The sequence below is a fragment of the Ailuropoda melanoleuca genome, chromosome 17 (genome assembly GCF_002007445.2).
Source record: "Ailuropoda melanoleuca isolate Jingjing chromosome 17, ASM200744v2, whole genome shotgun sequence".
Classification (NCBI taxonomy): domain Eukaryota; kingdom Metazoa; phylum Chordata; class Mammalia; order Carnivora; family Ursidae; genus Ailuropoda; species Ailuropoda melanoleuca.
The window spans coordinates 3,173,441-3,195,682 of NC_048234.1; the positions used below are offsets into that span (position 1 = coordinate 3,173,441).

Here is a 22,242-nt window from a genome sequence, read left to right on the forward strand (position 1 = left end):
CCTCCTCTGTTATCTTTAAGTAGGTTCCATGCCTTGTGTGGAGCCCAACACGGGGCTCGGACTCACTACCCTGAGACCAAGACTTGAGCTGAGATCAAGAGTTGAACGTTTAACCTAATGAGCCACCCAGGTGCCCCTCTTCCTATGTTATCTTATAGGAGCATTACAGTTTGGGTTTTACATTTAGGTCTTCATTTCTGTGAAGGGTGTAAGGCCGGCGCTTAGATGCTTCCTCCCTTTTTTAACCATATGGATGTCCAGCTGTCCCAGCACCATTTGTTAAAGGGCCTCCCTTTGCTTCAAGATGTTACCTTTAATCCTCTGTCAAAAATCTGTCGACTGCATTCCTGGGGCCTATTTCAGGGTTTTCACTAGTTAATCAATTGTACTGATTCGGTTATGTTAGAACTTTCAATGCAGGTTACTCAGAGCAAGAACTAACAGTTCTAAATCCGGGCTGGCTCGGTCAGCGGCACTTAATGTATTTGTACAGGATAATTCCTTAACAAGAAAAGACCTCATCACATCCCGATAGAAGACTAATGTGAAGCAACCACTGTTTTCCAATTGTTACATCATCAAGTATACTTAAAAGGAGAAAAACTTGAGTTAACCAGCAGTGAGAGTATCATAAATGTAAACACATTCTTTAAAAAGGGAGCTTAGAGAACAGAATCATTTCCTTACCAAGGTGACTGCTCTGTGAATTTTAATTCTAAGGAGAGGAAAAATCAACACGAGGATATACTCTTAATAGGATTTCACTGCCGATGGCATGGAATCAAGTGTGGAGAACACAGCTTTCTCACGACAAAGGAAACCCTGAGAGTCTTCACCACAGACCTTGGCAGGACACGAGAACAAGGACCAGGGCGCTGGACCAGTAAGTGGGGACCCACACTGCCTGGCCTGGGTCTGCAGAGGGGAAGCCTGGCTGGGTAGTAGTAGGCAGAGGAAGCCAGAGGGGAAATGAAGATGTTCATCCTTTTGGAGGAAAAGTAGAGAGTAAGTGATTAAAATAGGAAAGCTCAGAGAGAAGCTATCAAACTACCTATTATTTTTTTAAAAAAACATTGCTTCTGGGGTGCCCAGGTGGCCCAGGTAGTGGAGTGTATGACTCTTGGTGTCAGCTCAGGTCATAATCTCAGGGTTATGTATAGTATACAAAGGTTCTATTAATAGAAAATAAAAATAACTAAATAATTAATCTCACACAGGAAACTTAAGTAGCTTGGCTGTGTGCTAAGTTTTAAAAGATCCCAGTTATACATTCTTGGATTTCCTTATTTGATGAGTACTCAGAGGCACCACAGAATAGAGCCTATTCTCTCAAATCTGTTTCACATTTTCATACTTCTCAAGTCACAATGTAGCTTATAACAGATATGAACACGAAAAATGTTATTAAATATCATAACCAGGAGCATCCAAGAATTAAGAAAGTGTGCTGAGGCGAAAAGAGGTGAGGGTAGGGTTCTGCTGGGGAACTTCCTTCCAGGGCGCCGGTAACGTTCTCTATCTCAACAGAGGTTCAGGTTATACAAGGAGCTTTGTAAACACATTACTTAAGAGTTGTGCATTTCATTATACACAAATTTTAGCTCCAAAGATAAAGATGTGAATACTGGACTTCAGTTATAATATTATGGACACTGAGGTGTTTAAGGGGCAGTGTACTGATGTCTGCAATTGAACTTGAAATAAATCAAATGAAGGGGCTGATAACTCATCAAAGTGGTATAAAAATTACTAAGCTGAAAATATCTATCAGCAGCCACACAAGGAAACATTACCTAACCTTAAGAAGAGCCTCCTGAAAATACAGCTGTCAATCATCCCAGTTAATGTCCTGACTGGGAAAACACACCCAGGAAGTACAAAGTCAGCGGTCTGTACTTTCTCCTTGAAGCCCTAATCCTTTTTTTTTTTTTTAAATCAAGTTTAGCATATAAGCCTTTTATTTCTGGTTACTCGGCAAGACGCTCATCACTGAGTACCCCCATGTGCGTGTGTAGGTAGCTGTAGTCTTTTCTCCTATTAATCTATGGCCAGTTAACTTGCAAAGCCCCAGGTGCAGGACACAAGCTGGAAAAAAAAATTTTCCTCCTGACACAAAAGATAAAATGTTCAATGGACGGATAGGAGATGAACAGATCAATCTATCATACAGCAAATACACTAAATTATTAATGGTAGAATCTAGGTTGAGGAATATATGGGCCTTGGCTCAAAATTCTTTCAACTATATGTTTGAAAATATCCACAATAAGACACTTGGACAAGTTAAAAGGAAGAAAAAAGGGAAGGTACTTGCCGACTGCTACTCTGTGCTCAAGAAGAGAGAACCAGACGCTATGAGACTCACCCCAGAAATCCAACCTATTTAGGACAAAGGAGTCTAAAATGACCCTAATTACAAATGCCTGCAGAGGTCACTTCTGGTGACAAAAGTAAATTAGTGTTCACGAACCTTTCATCCTATCAAAGGCAATCATTCTCTCCCTGAGTGCTTCCTGCTTCCAGTCCTCATCAAAAATGGTCACACAGGGGCGCCTGGGTGGCTCAGTTGGTTGAGTGTCTGACTCTTGATTTCAGCTCAGGTCATGATCTCAGGGTCGTGAGTCTGAGCCCTGTACTGGCTCCATGCTGAGCGCAAAGGCTGCTTGAGATCTTTCTTTCTCTCCCCATCTGCCCCTCCCCCGAACTCGTGCTTGCTTGCTCACTCACCCACCCTCTCTCAAATAAATAAATAAATGAAATGGTCACGCCAGCTCCCAAACTGCCCACTTGAGCTGGCTCCCAGCTTACTGTATGTGGAGTTACGCTCACCAGACACTGCGGACAGGAAACACACAAATTCTCTTCTGCCCTAGCTCATGAGCGGAATGTAGCTCATTCATTCTACTCATTTCATGGAGAGTTCCAGTGCCTAGATTCCTGTGTGACTATTAACTGAAGGATAAAATGAAGAATGTGCCTGGTCTTTGTCCCTGGTTCCTGGGAGGGAACTGCGTAAGTCCTTGGAAAGTGTCTGTCATTCAGGGTGGGCCCTGAGATCTTGTGTCAATGAGGTGCCTCACAGCAGGCCCCTGGATAGTTCCAGGATGGGCACTGGCCATGCTGGAAGACCAGTCGAGTGCTCAGAGGTTTGGGCATCGAGCCATGGCAATCACCCCAATATCCCGGGAAGGGAGAGGGGCTGGAGACTGAATTCAAGTACATGGCCAATGATTCAATCAATCCTGCCTGCTTAACAAAAGCCCCGTAAAAACTCTAGACTCTGAAGCTTGGGTGAGCTTCCTGGTTGGTGACAAACATCGATGTGCCGGGGGGGGGGTGTCCAGAGGATATGGATGGTTTACATTTGGGACCCTCCCAGGCCTCACCCTGGCGGTCTCTCCTTCTGGATGGCTCTGATTTGTCATCCTAGTGAACTACCAAACCCAAGGGGGTAGCAACCCCCCAAATCTGTAGCTGGTTGGTCAGAAGTGCAGGTGGCCTGGGACCCCCTAAGCTTATGGCTGGGGTCCACAGTGCCAGCACTGGGCGGAGGAGTAGGCCCTGGGCAGTCCATGTCAAAACTGCATTGCAACAAATAATCTTTAAAAGACACTGCAGATCGGGTTCTAAATAATGGACTTTTCTGAAGAACACAAGCCAGTGAAATGAAAAAACAAAAGAAAGCAAAAAGTGAGAACACTATTCTAGAACACAGAATTGAAATGAAGAGACCTAAGGCAAGGACCAGGGATTTTAAATGTTATAAAAAATGTGTTGAGAACCATTACTGAAAACTGGATCCTATATTAGATATTATGGAACCAATGTTGACCTCTGAAGTGTGATAACAGTCTGCGGTTATGTGGGAACGCCCTCATCCTTGGAAGAAACCTGCTGAAGAATCTCAGGGTGTCAGGAGGTCTGCAATCAACTTGAAAATGGCAAGAAAAAAAAAAAAAGGGCTGGTGTGTATAGAAAGAAAACTGACAAAGCGAAGGGTATATAGCCATTGAAAGTATTATTCTGTCAACTTAAAGTAGGTTTGAATTTTTAAAAAATAAAAACTTGGGGAAATGTATCAGCAAAAGTTTTAAAAAGGGAAAAAAAATGTGGTAAAAAAAATTTTAAATCAAGGAAGCTGGGTGATGGGCATATGGGGGTCCCATACCATTCTACTTCTGTGTAGGTTTTAAGTTTCAAACTAAAATGTCTTTTAAAAACGCTATCAGAAAGGTTTTCCCTTGAAAACATACAGTATCACCAGTAATCTGTACTTAGCCTGTTGTCTTGGTTCCCTTTTCATTAAGCGATTCATTCTTTCATTTGACATTTTATCTGTTTCCGAAGTATGTTCTATGTTCAGAACAGGGTGCCAGGGTCTCCGGGGTTATTAAGGAGCAATCGAGGTAAGTCACAGTTCCCACCTTTCCATCTAGTTGTAAAACACGGTCTGAGTGACCCAAATACAGAACCAAGAACGGCCCCGATATAAAAAAGGGCCACAGGAGAGAAAAATCGACGTGCGTTGGAACGTGCCATGTAGGTGGGATTCAATTTGAGGAGATTTCCTCCCCAGAGGGAAGGAGAGGCTAAAGGCATGAAGCCAGCTGGGATCCAGACCAGAGCTATGCTTGGACAAGACAGAAATGCCCGACAGTGCGGCCAGAAATGGGGGCCAGCAGACGGAGGAGTCAGAGGGCACCCTGACATGTTGGGCCTGGAGTCCTGAAACACAGGAGCGGATGGCCAAAATCAGGAAACTGGGTGATGCACTGTGTGTGTGTGTGTGTGTGTGTGTGTGTGTGTGTGTGAGAGAGAGAGAGAGAGAGAGAGAGGGAGAAAGAGAGAGAGATGTGCGGGAACGTAAGTCAATTTTTCGGCATGTTGAGTTCAAGCCGACATTTGTTCCCTACTTCACACCATATGTTCCAGTTACACCAAAATCCTTGAAAACTGCCTAATGCCACTCCTCACCTGCTGTCCTCCACACCTGCAGGCTTCATGGGGCCTCCCTTGTCCACCCTGCACACGGATTCTTCCGGAAGCCACCAGGGAGCGTGAGAAACGCATCCGGTTGCGAGCCTGCCCACCTGAGCTAGCAATGCACTGAAAGCCATAAGCAGCAGCCACCGCTGCCGCCCCCAGAGGCCCAAGCTGCTCCCCCCACCCTCCGCCCCCAACTCTTGGGAATCTTTCAGGCTCACGGCCCTGCCATCCTTGTCCCTGTTCAGTGCCCAAGATATCGGCTCCTCGGGTCACTCTGCATTCTTACAGTCTGCTCCCACACGGTCCTCTCTCCCAAGCCCCACTATCCTCCCTCCCCGTTTCCCCTGCACACTCTGGGATCCCCATTTCAGAGTGAGCAAAGTCACCCACATCCTCCGCCTCTTCACTGAGTGCTCCCCAGACCCCCCTCCCAGGTGAGGACCACCCCTTCTCTCCCCTCCCCTGCCCCCAGACCTGAGTCAGGAGCAAAGTCATGAGCAGCCTGCTTACTCACCCTCAGGCTGTTTCCAGACCTTCGCAGGGGAAAGAGCCCCCGCCCCGCCACCCCACCCCTCCTCTCCAGGGGTCCTGACCTCTGGATTGATCTCACCCAGGAAGATTACTAAAAACAAAAACCTCTACTCGTTTCAAAAAAGCAAGCGCTTTTTATTCCAAAAAGAGTGGGAAGGATATTATCTGGGAACGAAGGATACTCCTCTAGGCGAAATCATTCAGCTTTACAAAGGGCTGATACTTGAGCATATATGTGTGCGTGGTACGGGCGTTGTGTGCGTGCGTGATGTGCGTGCCCGCGTGTGCGAGGCCAAGCCCCTCCTCTCCGCATATGCCGGACACATCCTAGACCCCGCCCCTCGGTGCCCTCAATTCCAGTGAGCACCTCGGGCCTCTCCAGCCACTCACTCCCGTGGCCACAACGCCCACTCTTCTGCTCTGACACCAGTACCCCCAACATCATTTGTTCTATTCCGTCCAGACCCCTAGGGCTCTGTCCCGACCCGTCTACTTCCTCCCAACACCCCGCTCCCCTTTGCCCGCACCCCACTGCGACAGCTTCTCCCAATGTTCTCCGTTCTCTTGCTCCTCTGTCCCCCCACCTGCAGAGACCACACTTGCTCCATGTTCTGATGGACTGGATGTGGTTCCACTCCACCGCTCTCCTGGCGGAGGGCTGCCTACAGCAACGGCCCCAACCGTCTCCCGCCTCGCTCTGGCTGCTCCCTGTGGCAGCGCTTCCCACAGCCAGCCTGGCCTTGGCCGTGTGTGCCGCTTGGGACTGGGAAGACAGCAAACGTGGCAGGAGCAGGAACTCGAACAAGGCTCACGCACTGGAGCTCCCCGTCTTGCTGCTCCTGGAACCTTGCCACGGTGTAAAAAGCCGGGGGCAGCCCGCAGGAGAACGCGAGGATATGCAGACATGAAGGCAAGGCACCCCAGCCCGCACCTGGCCGCAGGTGCAGGAGTGGGCCCAGGTCCACGGAACTGCCCACCTGAGCCCGACCCAACTGCCAAGAGAAGTATCTGAAGCCATGAAGTTTCAGGGTGGTTGGCTGCTCGGGAAAAGCTAGCTCGTACAACCCCGAGGCTAAACAACGCTAGAAGAAAACGTTACAACGAGCGGACCGCTATTTCTACCTCTCCTCTCCCCTCTTGTATCAGATACCGGAGTTGCGACATCATCAAAAAGAGAAGCCATAGACAAGAAGTTTCCAGCCCCCTATTTAAACTCGCCCACGGTAAACACTCCACCACTAACAGCAAAACTCAGTCTCTGACCACTGCCTTTCGCTCTCTCCCACTATTTGAGAGTAGCAGGCCTACACCTGGGGTTTGGGGTTTTAATTTTTCCACTTCCCCATCGTTTCTCAAGTGTTATCTGGCCTCTACGTGGGGCTCGCTCTGCCTCCAGGCTTCTGCCGTGCTGGCCGTGGCCACGGACACACACCCTCCTGCCTCTTTGGCTTCCCTCGCCTCTGCCTGACCCCTGAATGTGCCTTTCATCAGGGCTCCACTCTCGGCCTTCTCCCTCCCCTCCTCCTGAGGTAGCCCCTCTCACTGGCCTGCACTGACAGTCAGGTCTCAGCGCCTGGGGCAGCCCTCTCCTGGGCTCCACATCCAGGCAGGCAGCGTGGCAGCTCGCCGGCTGAGAGGGGCTTGCAGACTCCACAGCCAGTGTCCTCACCCACACCCACGGTGTCCACTCAGGGCAGACACCTCGGCCCCTCCAGTAACTCCCCCTGCACACTCGGCAAGTCTCCCTGCTCCCCTCCAGGCGCAGTCACACCTCTGCCTGAAGTCACCACCAGCTCTTGCCTGCAACTCCGGACGGCCTTCGCATCGGTCTTCCGATCCATTCTGGTCTTTCTAACGAGCCTTTTCTAAGGCACTCTAATGGCGTCCTGCCGTGGATATGGTTTCATTCACTCCCCCACGCTCTAGCACTCAGCACACGAGACACATGACCGTCGGTCACAGGTACCAGGTAATGTAGACACGCTGCTGAAATGTCCAGGAGGCCACCAGGTGCACATGTAAACTAAAGACGTAGTTTCACAGAGAAACACTGCGAAATGTGGGAGACGCCCGGTGTGACAGCCAAACAGTGACCCCCAATTTAAGCAACCCGTATCATCTTAGTCTTAAAATGATAACTGCAAGGTTCACATCAAATTCCTAAAATCACTTCTCCATTTTCCCCCTCCCCCAATCCAATAAACAATTGGCTTTAGTTTCCAACAGAATCAAAAACAAGTCCGAACGTTCAGTATTTACTTACGTGCAAAGAATTGACTGGTCCTCACGATCTATAAAACAAAACAAAACAAACAAAAAAACAAGGTGACCATTTGCCTGCTTTTTTAGACTTGATATAATAAAGTTGCAGTCACGGCCCACATCACGTTAGGAACTCGGCTCCTCTCCCGCAAAGCCTCCCCACCCCCTTACATATCCCTAAATCAAGTCTCGTGCTCATGATAATGCCAGGTTCTCGTGGGGTAAACAACAGCCCGGGCTTCAAAGGCTTTCTGTGCCTCATCAACCTTGATGCTCACGCCCTGCTGCGTATCAGCTTCACCTGAAAAGTCCTACAAAGACGCGTCCCCAGGGCTCCTCGCTCACTGAATCATTTTCAGGGGGTAGGGACTGAAACGCCCTCTATAAATAAGCCCCCCAGGTGATTCTGATGCAGGGTCAGGTTTGGAGACCACTGCCTTTCAGAACGGCTTCTTCTAGAACACCCGCAACTGGAGAGGAATTGTTATTAACCTGACCTTAAAGGACAAAATAATAATAATAATAATCACACGCTAAGTGGAGAAGGTTGAAGGGGGACAAACACCTGCATGAAGTTTAACCACCTTCTCGAGTTCAAGCCGTATGCATTCCAAAACCACAAAAGAATGTGCCATAGGAAAAAAGCAAATATGATTTTAAAGTGATAAATGATTTGAGTCTTCAGCTCCATTTTTCAGAGGAAAAGATAAAATTCGTCTGTCCAGCCTACAGACGAACCCCCAGTGTGGGATGTAGGACTTCCAACACGCATGAGCCTGAATATCTATTTAACAGGTGAGAAATGTTCCTGGAGGGGGTTGGGGAATCCACCCAAGTCCCGCAGCTGCTGAGGGGCGAGGGCTGGGGCCTGTCTGCCTCTGGCACCTGTGTTGTCAACGCCACTAACCAAGCTAGCCACTGCTTAGATGGGGACTGTGCTCACAGGGCCTGGCCCAGCGAGGTCTTTGGTCACTGCTGTGCCTGCTTTCCCGCAGGTGACTGCCATCGGGGACCCAATAAGGGTCTCACAGTGGTTCAGGCGTAAACAGTCTTTATCAGAGAAAAATCAAGAGTTCATTCACTCTGTCAGAACATTAAAATAAACAAATGCACGCGTATATTCTGTGTATACACTGCGTTCTACAAAGTGCATCTTTACCTCTGATGAGCTCCTAACCACCATTGTATCCCTCCCTCTGGCTGCACCATTCCCAGATCCACGCTGACCCCTGCCTCCTTTACTGGGGTTACTGGTTCACTTTCCCAGGGGCCACACCATGCCCTTCCTTCCACACGCTCTTCCCAGACCCACGGCCACTGTATTTCCCCACGTGTCCTTCTGCGCTCAGCTCAGCTGGGGCCCCTCTGGGGACACTTCCCAGACCACCTCCTCCTGGTTTCTCACCGTGTCCTTTTTTTAACCCTATTCTGGAGTTAGACAATACCGCCAATTGCCTGCCCCCTAGAAAAGCCTGAGATCAAGCTGTCTTCTGTCCTCACCCACCCTGGCAGTTGGCCTTGGTGAGGGTGGCTGAGCGCTGGGCACTGGTGAGACCGTGAGCACTGGGCTCCTGTGTGCTGGTCCCCCCCGCTGCTGCACTCACTTCATCTATACATGCAGTATCAATACCTTGAGGGCCTCAGTTTCCTCACCTAGGGTACCAGGATTTTATCAAGTCCTTAGTTATTCACTGTAAATAGGAGCCCCCAGGCCCCTACGTTTTCCAGCAACTTCTATAGAACTCGAGTACACCAAGTTTTTTATGGCTTTTCCAAACTAGTTCACACATTAGATACATCAAAATGCATACGAATTAACCAAAATTCAACTGCCTCCTAATTAGTTCAGAATGGCTTTCTTCCTGCCTCTATACGGGCTCATTACCATTGAAGTCGGAGACCCACACAACCACCGCCTACCCTTGAGTTCTGCTCCATACTTCATTCCCCATGCTTCCCCCCGCCAGCCCAATCAAAACCAGAACAACTCTGCTAGCCACACTTATTGATCCTCTGTGTTTGTCTGTCTGGTCTTGTATGGCTTTGGGCCTCAGTTTCCCTATCCATGCAATAAAGGTATGGGCTTGATCACCTTCAAGGTTCTCTCCAATGGTGATCCCACCATTCCTCCTTTGCTTCATGAATCCTCGTCATCCTTCAAGGGCCAACTAAAGCAGTATAACAACGCACAATGACCTTATTAATCTCTAAAAACCTGTAAATGGAACCAAAGCCTCATACTGATATTTAAGGGAAACAATTATACTTTCGAAAATGCAACTAGCCTTCTGAAGACTACAGACTCCTTTCCTAGCTCAGTGTTTTCCAAAGCACCTCCGAAGAATCCCATACAGCAGGTCATCAATAAATCCACGCCGAGTTAAATCATATTCCAATAGTGTAGATGGTTTCAAGTCAATGACCTCGGCTCCTACCTTAAAAAACTAAAAAACAGCAAATGGAATTCAAGTTACATAGACGCAAAGAAATGAGAAAGAACAGAAATCAATGAAATGGGGAACAGGGAAAAGAAAAAAAAGGAACCAAGTTCTGGTTCTTGGAGAAAAATCATACAGTTGATAAACCTCTAAGCAAACTGACACGAAAAACACACAAATTACCAATATCTGAGAATAACTACCCTGAATCCCAGACTGACAACTAAGATAAAAGGGACAACTTTTTAAAAAGACATAAACTGTTAAAGCTCATTCGAGAAGAAATAACCTGATTGGCCCCATATCTATTAAAGAAATTGATTTTGTGGAACTCACAAAATGTCAATGATACCTCAGTTAAAAAACAACTGAATTTGTAATTAAAAAATCTTCCCACAAAGAAAACATACTTCACCAGTGAATTCTACACAACATTTAAGGAGAAAAAAAAAATCATACCCAGCTTTTCAGAAAATTGAAAAGGACTATCTCCCAGCACATTCTCAGAGACAAGCCTTACCCCGACACTGTGACTACAGAGATGTTATGGTACGAGAAAATGGCAGACAAATATCTGTCATCAGCAAGGACACAAAAATTCTTAAGGACGTGCCCAGCAGACCCACTCCAGCAATATATACAGATGGGGACACATGACGAGCAGGTGGTATTTATCCCGCAAGGCAAGGTTCATTCGGCGTCCAAAGGCAAACAGTCTAACTCACCATATCTACAAAGAACATCACCTAGTCATCTCATAGATGGAGAAAAAGCATTCGACAGAACTCAACACCCATTCAGGGTTTAAAAACACCTGAGCAAACCTGGAATACAAGAGAATTTCGTGAATCTGGTAAACAGCAGGTACAAACAACTCATACAGCGACACTATCCTTAATGGCAGAAAACCGAACGCTGTCCCCGAGACCAGGAATGAGGTGAGGACACCTGCTGTCACCACACCTATTCAACAGTACAAGGCCAGAAAAAAATCCAAAGCATAAGATGGGAAGGACAGAACGAAGTCTCTATTTGCAGAGGACATGATGGTCTCCACAGAAAATCCCGAACATTCGACCAAAAAAACCTTCCAGAATAAGTGAGTTTTGCAAGGTTGTAAGATACAATGACAACACCTATACTTTAAAAATGTTTCCATACATCAACAGTGTGGAACCGGAAATTTTTAAATTTAAAATTTCATTTAATCCTAAAAATGTGGAACACTTACTTACATTAAGGTATGTATTTTACTTAGGTATAAATCTAACGAGAACGGAGTTTGAGATTCTTGCCATCAAGTTTATGTCCAAGAACTCTACTTTCATTCATTTGTTCAATGAATGTTTCTGAGCACCTACTACGTGTCAGACACACTCTGCATTTTACTTATATGGAATCCCCTTAGAATCCAAACTTAGGGAAAAAGGTCAGCTTTCTTCTGTTTTATGCATTAAAGAAGCAAACTCCGTTCAGTGGGACCTTATGCTCTGAGTTCTCCGCTGATCCCTTCTCCAGCTATAGATCTCTTCACAGGCCCAGTGGCATTTAGCTGCTTTGCTCACATTGGTAACTGAAAACCTACATGGAGCAGCTCTGGTAGGTAGTGTAAGCCATACACTGACCATCTTAGCGCGTGTCCCAACCCAACTGTGTCGTGTGGGACATCAGCACGTAGCCCCTGACCTACAGGGTAGAATGCAATGGAATTGTTCAGAGGGGGGGTTTCTTGTATTTTGTGTCATACTTTCAATTATTATGTAATCAAAACTATCAACTAATTCTTTCTAATTTTTTTTTTGAAGATTTTATTTATTTGACAGAGAGTTAGCGAGCACAAACAGGGGGAGCGGGAGAGGGAGAAACAGGCTCCCCGCTGAGCAGGGAGGCGGATGCGGGACTCAATCCCAGGACGCTGAGACAATGACTTGAGCCAATGGCAGACGCTTAACCAAATGAGCCACCCAGGCGCCCCTCTTTTTAGTTTTCATATGGAATTTTATTACTGTGGAAAAGAACGTGTCACACCGCCTTCATTTTGAATCCTAGTTCATAAACTCTTACTATCTACATTTTCTTGGGTCAAGTTTTTAACTTTTTGTGCCTCAGTTAAATACGGACAACTCTTTTGACTTCATAGGATTGTTGCTGTAGATTACGTCATACACATAAAACATTCAGCCCAGTGCCTGGTACACAGTAACATTCAGTACATGTTCCTTCTACCACTAATGATGACACTGGTGACAATACGACATGCTGGTAAACCATATCCTCCCGCTCCGGACGCATTTAGCTCGTCTGGCAACCCAGTAATGGGACCTTAACATTTAATCACTGATAACTATTTTGTTAGATTCAATTTTTCCATTCAACCTGTCGAGACAATTTAAACAATTCTGTTTCTTTTCATCAAATGTATTTACTGCGTTGAAGTTTCACATCATCTATACATTTTATGGGCATGCGTCAAGCATCTCCAAGTATGCTGACAAAAATGTCCCAACGGGATACCCGCTGGGGGACACCCTAACAAACCTGGACAGCCCCCCTCACCAACCAGCACCTCCGAGCACCTTTTCCACAAACGGCCACGAGGACCTCACGGAAGACTGCGGAAGGGCACGGCGAAATCCTGATTCTCTGTTAACACTGTCCGCTGTAATTTCCCTTCCCACTGAGCGAAAGGAATGCGGGCCATATTTTCGTGTTGTCCTCAGACTGTTAACAATAGATTCTAGAATCTTTCCTGGCAGGTATGTGAAGCTCAGCGGCCTGAAGCCTCTTCCCCTTTTGAAAAGTTAGACTTGTGCATGTGGCTCTGCCCCTGCCTTCTGGAAATGCCCCTTCTAGGCAACACTTCAGGGACCAGAGAGGGTCAACATCTCGACTGGGAGAAGGCACTCGTTTTGATGAGGAAATACGGACTCCACTGGAGAAAGAGCACACTTTCTCCAATTTCCCCTCCCACGGAAGGCAAAGTCTGCTCATTCACAAATGCTTTTCTGCACATACACAGCTTACTCTTCCGCACAGAGACACAGAACCGAGAGCAAAGAAGCCGACCGTCCTTTCCCCACGACCAGCAAGCAACTCACCACAGCTGGAGCTGTTGCTTAGGATTCTCCGGCTCTGAAACTAAGGAAGGATATTAAACTGCATCTTTTTTTCAGCCTGAACGGACGCTGGATATTCACCCGTCCTTTCCCATCGAGGATGCTCTTCTAGGTGTGAACTACTTCCGGTTTGCCAAGGGATCTGGTCTAATGCACGTCTGAACAGACTACAAGTGGGGGATGGGCACTGCACTCGGTGAACGCGCTCACGCTGCCGTCACGCTGCCCCTACGCGGCGCTCACGCTGCCCTCACGCAGCGCCCGCAGTGCCCACGCTGCCCTTACGCTGCCCTCACGCTTCCCCCACGCTGCCCCCACGCGGCGCTCACGCTGCCCTCACGCAGCGCCCGCAGTGCCCACGCTGCCCTCACGCTGCCCCCACGCTTCCCCCACGCTGCCCTCACGCTGCCCCCACGCGGCCCTCACGCGGCGCTCATGCTGTCCCCACGCTGCCCCGACGCTGCCCTCAGGCTGCACTTCAAATTAGACCGGCCGATGAAGGGTATCCCGTTCCCTGAAGACCCCCCAACTATTTTATAAGAACCGATAGATCTGGGGCACCTGGGAGCCTCAGTCTATGAAGCGTCTGCTTTCGACTCAGGTCATGATCCCAGGGTCCTGGGATCGAGTCCTGCATGGGGCTCCCTGCTCCGCGGGGAGCCTGCTTCTCCCTCTGCCTCTACCCCCACTCTCTCAATCTCTCTCAAATGAATTAAGAAAAAACCTTAAAAGAAAAAAAAAAAAGAACCGATAGGTCGTGTCCTACTTCATCCAGTTTCTTTTTTAAAAGATGAAAGGAGAGCGAGCGTTATCACAGGGGATCTCACACGGCACCAGGAAGGCCCACATTTAATGCAGTCTTTCCGAGCAATAATGCGAAATGGGTTCAAAACCGCTACGTTCTGGTTTTCAGGAAAACATCCCTCCATAAACTTGCGTCTAAAGTCATGATGCAAAGGAATGACTCTTCCAATTTATATTTCATCCTACATCCAAAGGGGAACAGTCGAGATCAACCAGCTTGCCCTGTGCTTTCCAACTTTTGTTGTTTTAAGACAAATATTTTATGACCTTTCTTTCCCCAGCAGAGCTGCTACCCTTTCTATTGTCCCTCCCATGGCTCTTCCTGTGGGCTCTAATACCTAGTGCAGGAGAGCTTTCGCCACAATGGCTTGTGGTGTAGAGCAAATATGGATGAAAACTAGATGCTTTTTAATGAAGAAATGAACGTTTAGTAGTGATGAAGGCAATCATACCTTCCTCCAGAAAATGACCACACTGCCCATTCTCATCGTAAGAATTCAAAATTCCCCTACAATAAACATTTACTACTTTTCTTTTTAATCTTTTTTTTTTTTTTTAAGCTTAAAGCCCTTTGGAGAACAGATTGAGGCACATACAAAAACACTAACCTACGTTTAAGAAACTTGAGTATTTAGGACCCTAACACGAGTTACCTTGAAGCATGCATCTGTAAGCAGATTCAGAGATGGCGTAGATGTGCGGAGGCATCTCGTGGCGTTTCTTCCCTCTGTACATCTCAATAATATTCTCAGAGTAAATTGGAAGATTCTTGTAAGGATTTATGACTACACAGAAGAGTCCAGAGTAAGTCTAGAAAAAAAATAAAATACAGTGTTAAAAAAAAAAACCCTGGGGCGCCTGGGTGGCACAGCGGTTAAGTGTCTGCCTTCGGCTCAGGGCGTGATCCCGGCGTTATGGGATTGAGCCCCACATCAGGCTCTTCTGCTATGAGCCTGCTTCTTCCTCTCCCACTCCCCCTCCTTCTGTTCCCTCTCTCGCTGGCTGTCTCTATCTCTGTTCAAATAAATAAATAAAATCTTAAAAAAAAAAAAAAAACCCTGAATATATCACACACCCAGAAACCACACAGTGCCTGGAACAGGGGCCTTCAATGATCTGAAGAGGTGGTTATTAGAGAGATTGGCAAAAATGTAAAACTCCTCTAATTTTTATGCCTTGGAAAATATATTTTTTTATGAAAAATAATTTACTTACATTACCTTGTTATACATTTATTTTAAATGAATTCACTTAAAGAATCAATGGTTTATTATTTTTAAGTGAATTCATAAATACTTTTTAAACTTTGCCATTATTTCAAATACAGTGAGTACTGATAAATATAACCCACACAAAAGCTCTTTAGGGAGAAGCCTCAATAATTTTTTCTAAAGGTTTTGTTTTCCAGTCATCTCCACACCCAAGGTGGGACTCGAACTCACAACCCCAACATCAAAGAGTTGTGTGCTCCACCCACTGACCCAGCTGGGTGCCTCATGTCTCCCCGATAATTTTTAAGAGCCATTAGTCCAGAACACACAAACCTTTCCTGATCAGAACTGATACTGAGAGCACTTCTGATTTGGAGGGGTTTTCTCAGTTCACTAAGAATGATTTCTGAAAACAGGGTGCAAAACTGCCCCTGAGGATCGTGGCAGGAGGGCCCGAGGCATCTGGAAAGGGCAACCCCGTGGCACCGTGATTCAGGCCTTCTACTCAAGGGGACCTGGGTGACCACATCTCCAGGCAGGAGGACACTAAAGAGGTTGGGGACTGATGGTGTCCAGTGCCAAAGACACGAGCGGCTTCTCAACAAGAGCTGTGTTCTTCAAGGCGGGAACCCTGTGCAGCTGCCACCAGAAGGCACTCGAGAGACTGCTCGACTCTGAACACAGCGGTTGCTAACGCTCAAACAAGGGAACGCAGGCCTGCCAGAAGAAGTTAAGTGGTCAGAACCACGTCCCGAGCTGTTCCCCCCGCAGTCTCCCTAGAGATCACGCCTCCCACAGCAGGGGGCGGGGGTTGTTAAAGAGAGGACAAAAGGTGAAAGGCTCTGCACCCCTCCCCTCACTGATAGGGGGCGTCTGCCTTAGTTCTAAGCTGACACCAGCCCTGAGAGCAGAGTTACTGCTTGCCCATCCCTCGCTGACCACTGGGGGCTTCAGACTGTCGGCCCTCCGGCCCAGGCTCTCCAGTCCCGGCAGCTCAGGGCACAGAGAACCCTGGCCTGCTCCAGGCCTCCCCGCCGTCAGCCTCCCTCTGCCACCACATGACAAAAAGGCAATAGGAGGCAGAAACACAGGGGTCTTAGTAAGGGGGAGGAAACCAAGGCCAGGCAATCTCAATTTCACATTTTATCGAGTTTAATTTGTATACAGTCAAGTAGACAAGTCATAACTATGCACCTCAACGAATTTTTAGATCTACCTCGCTTTTCTGTTCAAAAATGGGGTCACAGGCTGTCACGAAGCTACACATTTTACGCTTCCCTTTTGTAAGAGGTAAATGACGTGCCGGCCGAAGAGAAGAAACCAAAAACCGAAACAAAACCAAAACAAACACACAAACAAAAAACCCCAAGAAAGTCCAAATGCGGAAGTTCAGTTTAGCATCCCACAGCAAGTACGGCAGGGTAGCAGGTCATAACAACGCCACTTAAATCAGAAATCATTCCAACGTATGTGTCTCCCACAGGGTGGGTGCTTTTCTGAGGTCTAGGGTTACAAAGATGACTCAGTCTCACAAACATGACTATGTCATCTAAAAACAAGGTTCAATCATCATCAGGACCCTGTGCCTGCCAAAGACGGGGAGTGAAAAATGTTTACGTACAATACGTTATTCAATTTCAGTGCTTCAAGAGCTCACTTCGAACTGTCTGGAAACTGGCTCCCATACCGGGTTCCTGTAGAACTGATAATGGGAGCGATACTGTGTCACCTTTATCTTCCCCGAGGCACATGGCAGGAGGGTGAAATGCTGTTAGAGTAGGTCTCTGAGATCCTGACATTCCAATTAGACTTCATTCAGTGTTTGAACACACGCACAAGACGTTACGTACCTTCAGGAAACAGGTACAAAGACAATAAATACACACTAAACAAACGAGACACAAAATAAGGCACTAAAAAGAAAGTGGTATGAAAAGAAAAGGAGAAAGATGAACAGGATTATAAATAGGACAGAAACTCTGGAGCAGAACACGTAACCAACCCCAGACCCTGAAAGTCATGGCCATCGCATCAGAAACCGTAAAACGAGGTATGAAATTCAGACCTCGGTGGTCTCTGATGTTCTTTTAAAGACTATTTAAAGGTCAAAAGGAGGGATAAAGAAATTCCTATTAAAACATAAGACCGGATGACAGTATATAGCCAAGGCAGACCAGACCAAGCAGCTCAGCTTCGCTGAAAGTAGTTTGTACCACGGAATATGTGTGGCGGGAGCTCAGACTGACTCAATGACTTAGAGTGTGTCCTGCACAGGTGATCAGCTAGTAGAGTTTCAGGGGAGAAGAGCGAAGGGAAGCAGCATGTTTGTAAAGTATACGTCTGGCAGCTCTGTGGAAAAGACACCAAAGGGGAAGAGGTGAGGAGCTGGGTGTGGAGACTACTGCACCAGTCCCAGCACAGGGACGGGGCCTAGATGAGAGCAAAGTGGCGGGTCATGAGAACACTGTGAGGAGGGAGACTCAAAGGCACTCAGAACCTCTGAGTATAAAAACCACCAAAGACACAAGCTAGGGACAGCCCCACGTTTTCAAGCTTGAGAGTATGGAAATGTTACTGCTGGAGGGGAAGAATGATTAGATGTGTGGGGAAGATAACGAACCCCCTTGGAGCATACTGAGATGGTGGGATGCTGAAAGGGGGTTCGCTGCAGCAGGCGAGCCCAGGAGAACGCCCAGTGAGAGCCGGACGCACTGACTGCTGAGGCCATGAGAACATTCTGACAAGCCGCAAAGGCCTGAGGGGTGTCTGCACAGCCTTTAAGACACTAGCTGATGCGGCTGCACAGCTTACCTAAGGGAGACAGACAAACACATTTGCACAAAAGCCTGCCATTTTTGAAACATGCTAGGCTGCGTTCCGCCTCCAGGCTTCTGTGTGCATGGATCTCTCTGCCTGGAATGCCCATCTCCTGTCCAGTATAGGGAGATTCTGCTCACCCAGTCAGCTCCAGGCCTCTGTTTAAGACAGCAACGTGCATACACCTCATTTCAAGGTCCAAAGGATGCGGAACCAGGGAACAAGGGAGTGCAGAGGTCAAGGCCAGGGCACAGAGCGGACATGGGACTGAACTGGGGGCCTCACACGCTGCTCCCCCCTGGAGCTCTCGGGGGGCATCAGGACACCACCCAGAAAGAGAGGTCACCCACACCGTTTGCAAACACTGCACCGACATAAATTCACATGTGTGTTAAAAAGACAAACAAACCAAAACCTGATATAAGAAGGAAAACATCATCATCCAGAGGTTTCAGAGACTGAACTCACCTATGGAAAGCACTGATAAAATAAGCTGAAAGAATACTTTTGGAAACATATTTAGGGCAGGGACTCCACATACTGGAACAGGAATGCATACGGGGAAAGAAGTGGCAAAGGCGAGCAAGGAAGAGCTGTAAGGAACCATCTGAAATAAAGAACCAAAAATCCACAGCAGAGCAAATAAGGAGCAGAATGGATATCCGGAAATGCAGCGACAGAGCAGGCACATTTATCCTGAGAGCTTCGTTCTTAATGAAAAGTAGGACAAGGGTACAATAATGCAAGAAAGCAGGCACGAGGGTAAAGTAAGAAAGATACTTCAAGGAGAGATGAAGACAGAGAGCAAAGCAAAGATCACTAAAATAGTAATCGTTGTTGCTTCTTTGGGGGAAGAAAGACCAAAATTCTGTAAAAAGAGCAATCGTCAAAAACACACTTGAAACTGTTGTGTGCGTGCGGGGTGGTGTGTAACACACACTCAAAAACAGAATCCATCGAGCCGCCCAACCTGGGGGGGGGGTCTAATGAGATGATGTATGTGCTCAGTGCTCCCCACTGGCGGCCAGACCCTCAGATGAATGGCACGCAACAACACTCCTAACGCACAAATCCGGCCAACGGAACCCCAGACTCAGACCGACCCCCCCCACCTCAACATCACAACGTGAGAGACCCTGGCATGACGTGTCCCCTGAATCCGCATCTGATTGAGGCCCTGGACGCGAATGCGTGAATGCAATCAACAAAATCCAGAATATGGGAGGTTCTAGGCACAACGGACTCTGTTTCTTTAAAAAAAAAAAAAGAAAAGAAAAGAAAAAAGGAGGGGAAACATATAGATTACAAGAGACAGAACAACTAATTACAGCATGCTGACTATGCCTGGACATTGATGCCAACAGACCAAACCAACTATGACAAACATTTATGAGAAAGAAGGACCTTGTGAAAGTGACTATTTGACGATACAGATTATTCTTTTCTTCTTCCTCAGATGGTAGTTACAAACCCCAAACACTGTGGCCCAGAAGGAAGAGGCTGAGCAGCAGTATGCAAGCCCAGGAGGTGGGTGAACACCCTCCTGGCTTAACCCCCCCTCCAAGACTGATGGCTACACCGAGAGTCAGGCGTGGACCAGGAACACCAGCCCTGGCACAGCCCAAAGCCCAGCCAGGAAGGATGTCAACCCCTGATGAGCTATGCACACTCGTCCCCTTCGCCTGACTGCCTGCCCCGAGCAAAACTCTAGAACGAGCCTCGTGTCCCGGAGAGCTGCAAAGCACCTCCCAGTTTCTCATGTACGATAACCGGCACAGGAGGCAACACCTGCGACTGTAATGCAAGGTAATACTCGCATCCCGTGAGTCCGTTTGTGTCGCCCTGTGTTATCATCTTGGACACGCTCAAGTAATTAAAAAACGTGTTCGAGAATTCTGCCGGAGAACTGGGAACCATTAAAAGAAAAACCATAAAAAAGAAGCTGTATAAAAAAACACACCACCATAAAAAGCCTTTAAAAAAAATCATAAAAAGAAAACACCAAATGAAAACGGCAACACAAAGTAACTGAAATTAGAAAGGCACCGGATGTGTTTAATGGCCAATTAGAGCTGAAGAGGGAAATCAGTTACTCCACATTTTATCAGGAGCAAATATCCGGGCTGAAGCACAGGGGGGAAAATGGGATTAAAATACAGGAGGCTCCATGGGACACGGTGAGGAGGTGACCCGAGGCGTTTGAGTCCAAGGAGGAGGACAGAGGGCGTGGGGCAGAAGCAGTTTCTGAAGAGACAAGGGCGCAGAATGTTCCGAAACTGACCAAAGGCATCAAGCCACAGACAAAAATGCTCCAAGCTCCAAGCCGCATCTGGAGAACACTCGACCCAAGCACGTGGGAGTAGAGCCCGCTGGCCCCGCAGTGGAGCACGCGACTAGCGATCTCGGGGTTGTGGGATCGAGTCCCCCTCGGGCTCCGCGCTCAGCGGGTCGGCTGGCAATGCTCTCCCCAGCCCCGCCCCTCCCTCCCCTCTAAAAAACCAGAGAGAGAGAGAGAGAGAGAGACAGAAATGAATGTGCGTACACGGGGAAGCGGCAGCAGCACGCGGGCCGGGAGGCAGAGCATGCGCAGTTGGAGCGCTCAGGGCCGGCCCTCACCCGCGGCAGGTGCCCCCATGCGTCAGGGCTGCAGGCAGAGCCGGGGACCACCAAGGGAACAACAAAGAGAGGGGCCAAAACACATCACAGGGGAAGAAGAGGTAGGAAGCTACAACAATAATGATAAATATGACGTAATCAGGGAAGGAGGTAAAAGGAAGGGAGGAAAAACACAGAACAGGCGGGACCAAGAGGAACCAAGGAGTCAGAGGGTCCATTTCAGTCACTACTGCACATGTACAGAAGCCAAATGTTCTGATTGAAACGTTAATACTATCAGGTTAGGGACCAAAATAACAACTAGGGGGTGCTTAGAAGAGACATACCGTCTTACAGAGCAAGACACAGGAAAGCAGAACATAAAAGTTTGGAAAACAACAAACCGAGCAAACACTAAGGGAAAAAAAGCTAATCCTTTGCGAGACGCATCACTGTTTTTTTTTTTTTTAATATTTTATTTATTTGTCAGACAGAGAGATAGCGAGAGAGAGCGTGAGCATGGGGGAAGAGGGAGAAGCAGACTCCCCGCTGAGCGGGGAGCCTGACCCGGGACTTGATCCCAGGACCCTGAGATCATGACCTGAGCGGAAGGCAGATGCTTCACCGACTGAGCCACTCAGGCGCCCTGAGAAGAATCACCGTTAAACAAAGAGCATTTCACGAAGATTCACCAAAAAGAAAAATCCTACATTTACACGTGATCACATGGCCTTAACACATATACAGCAAAAGTGACGGTCCCCAATAAAGGTCAAGCGGAAAACAATGGAAAATCGTGATTATATACAAGACCGATAAAGAAAAAGAATACCTGGGTCCTTGCCAGGTCAGTTAAACCCTCAAAAATATATGTAATTGACCACAATAACAAAATAGCCAGAAAAATCACACTATCACTCGATGCTGGAAAAACATTTGCTAAATTAACATCCAATCAGGATTTTAAAAGTTCATCCATTTAGGATAAAAACTAGGAACAGAAGGAAATTTCCTTTAATCTGATAAAGAAGATTAAAAACAGAACAAAACAGAAGCAACCACCATTCTTAATGGAGAAATGTTGAAGCTTTCTCTCCGCGATCAGGGAAGATAACAAATACGCCTGCGGTCACGGCTTCTCGCAACCAGTATTTACTGAGGGTCCTAGACAGCACAATAAAGGAAGAAAAAGAAATGTGTAAGAACTGGAAACGGTAGGGCGGNCGCAACCAGTATTTACTGAGGGTCCTAGACAGCACAATAAAGGAAGAAAAAGAAATGTGTAAGAACTGGAAACGGTAGGGCGCCTGGGTGGCACAGCGGTTAAGCGTCTGCCTTTGGCTCAGGGCGTGATCCCGGCGCTACGGGATCGAGCCCCACATCAGGCTCCTCTGCTATGAGCCTGCTTCTTCCTCTCCCACTCCCCCTGCTTGTGTTCCCTCTCTCACTGGCTGTCTCTATCTCTGTCAAATAAATAAATAA

At 47.5% G+C, this 22,242-nt stretch overlaps 1 protein-coding gene across 3 annotated transcripts in view; it reads right to left on the bottom strand.

Annotated features, from left to right (window-relative positions):
* Positions 1–22,242, bottom strand: part of MYH10 (myosin heavy chain 10) — a 123,089-nt gene that overhangs the window by 88,350 nt on the left and 12,497 nt on the right. For all 3 annotated transcript variants that reach the window (XM_019801732.2, XM_034646660.1, XM_002921147.4), the window contains 2 exons: positions 14,791–14,947; positions 7,781–7,808 (listed from right to left, as the gene is read on the bottom strand). In XM_019801732.2, the coding sequence (XP_019657291.1) occupies positions 7,781–7,808; positions 14,791–14,947 (185 nt within the window). The remainder of the gene's footprint in view (positions 1–7,780; positions 7,809–14,790; positions 14,948–22,242) is intronic.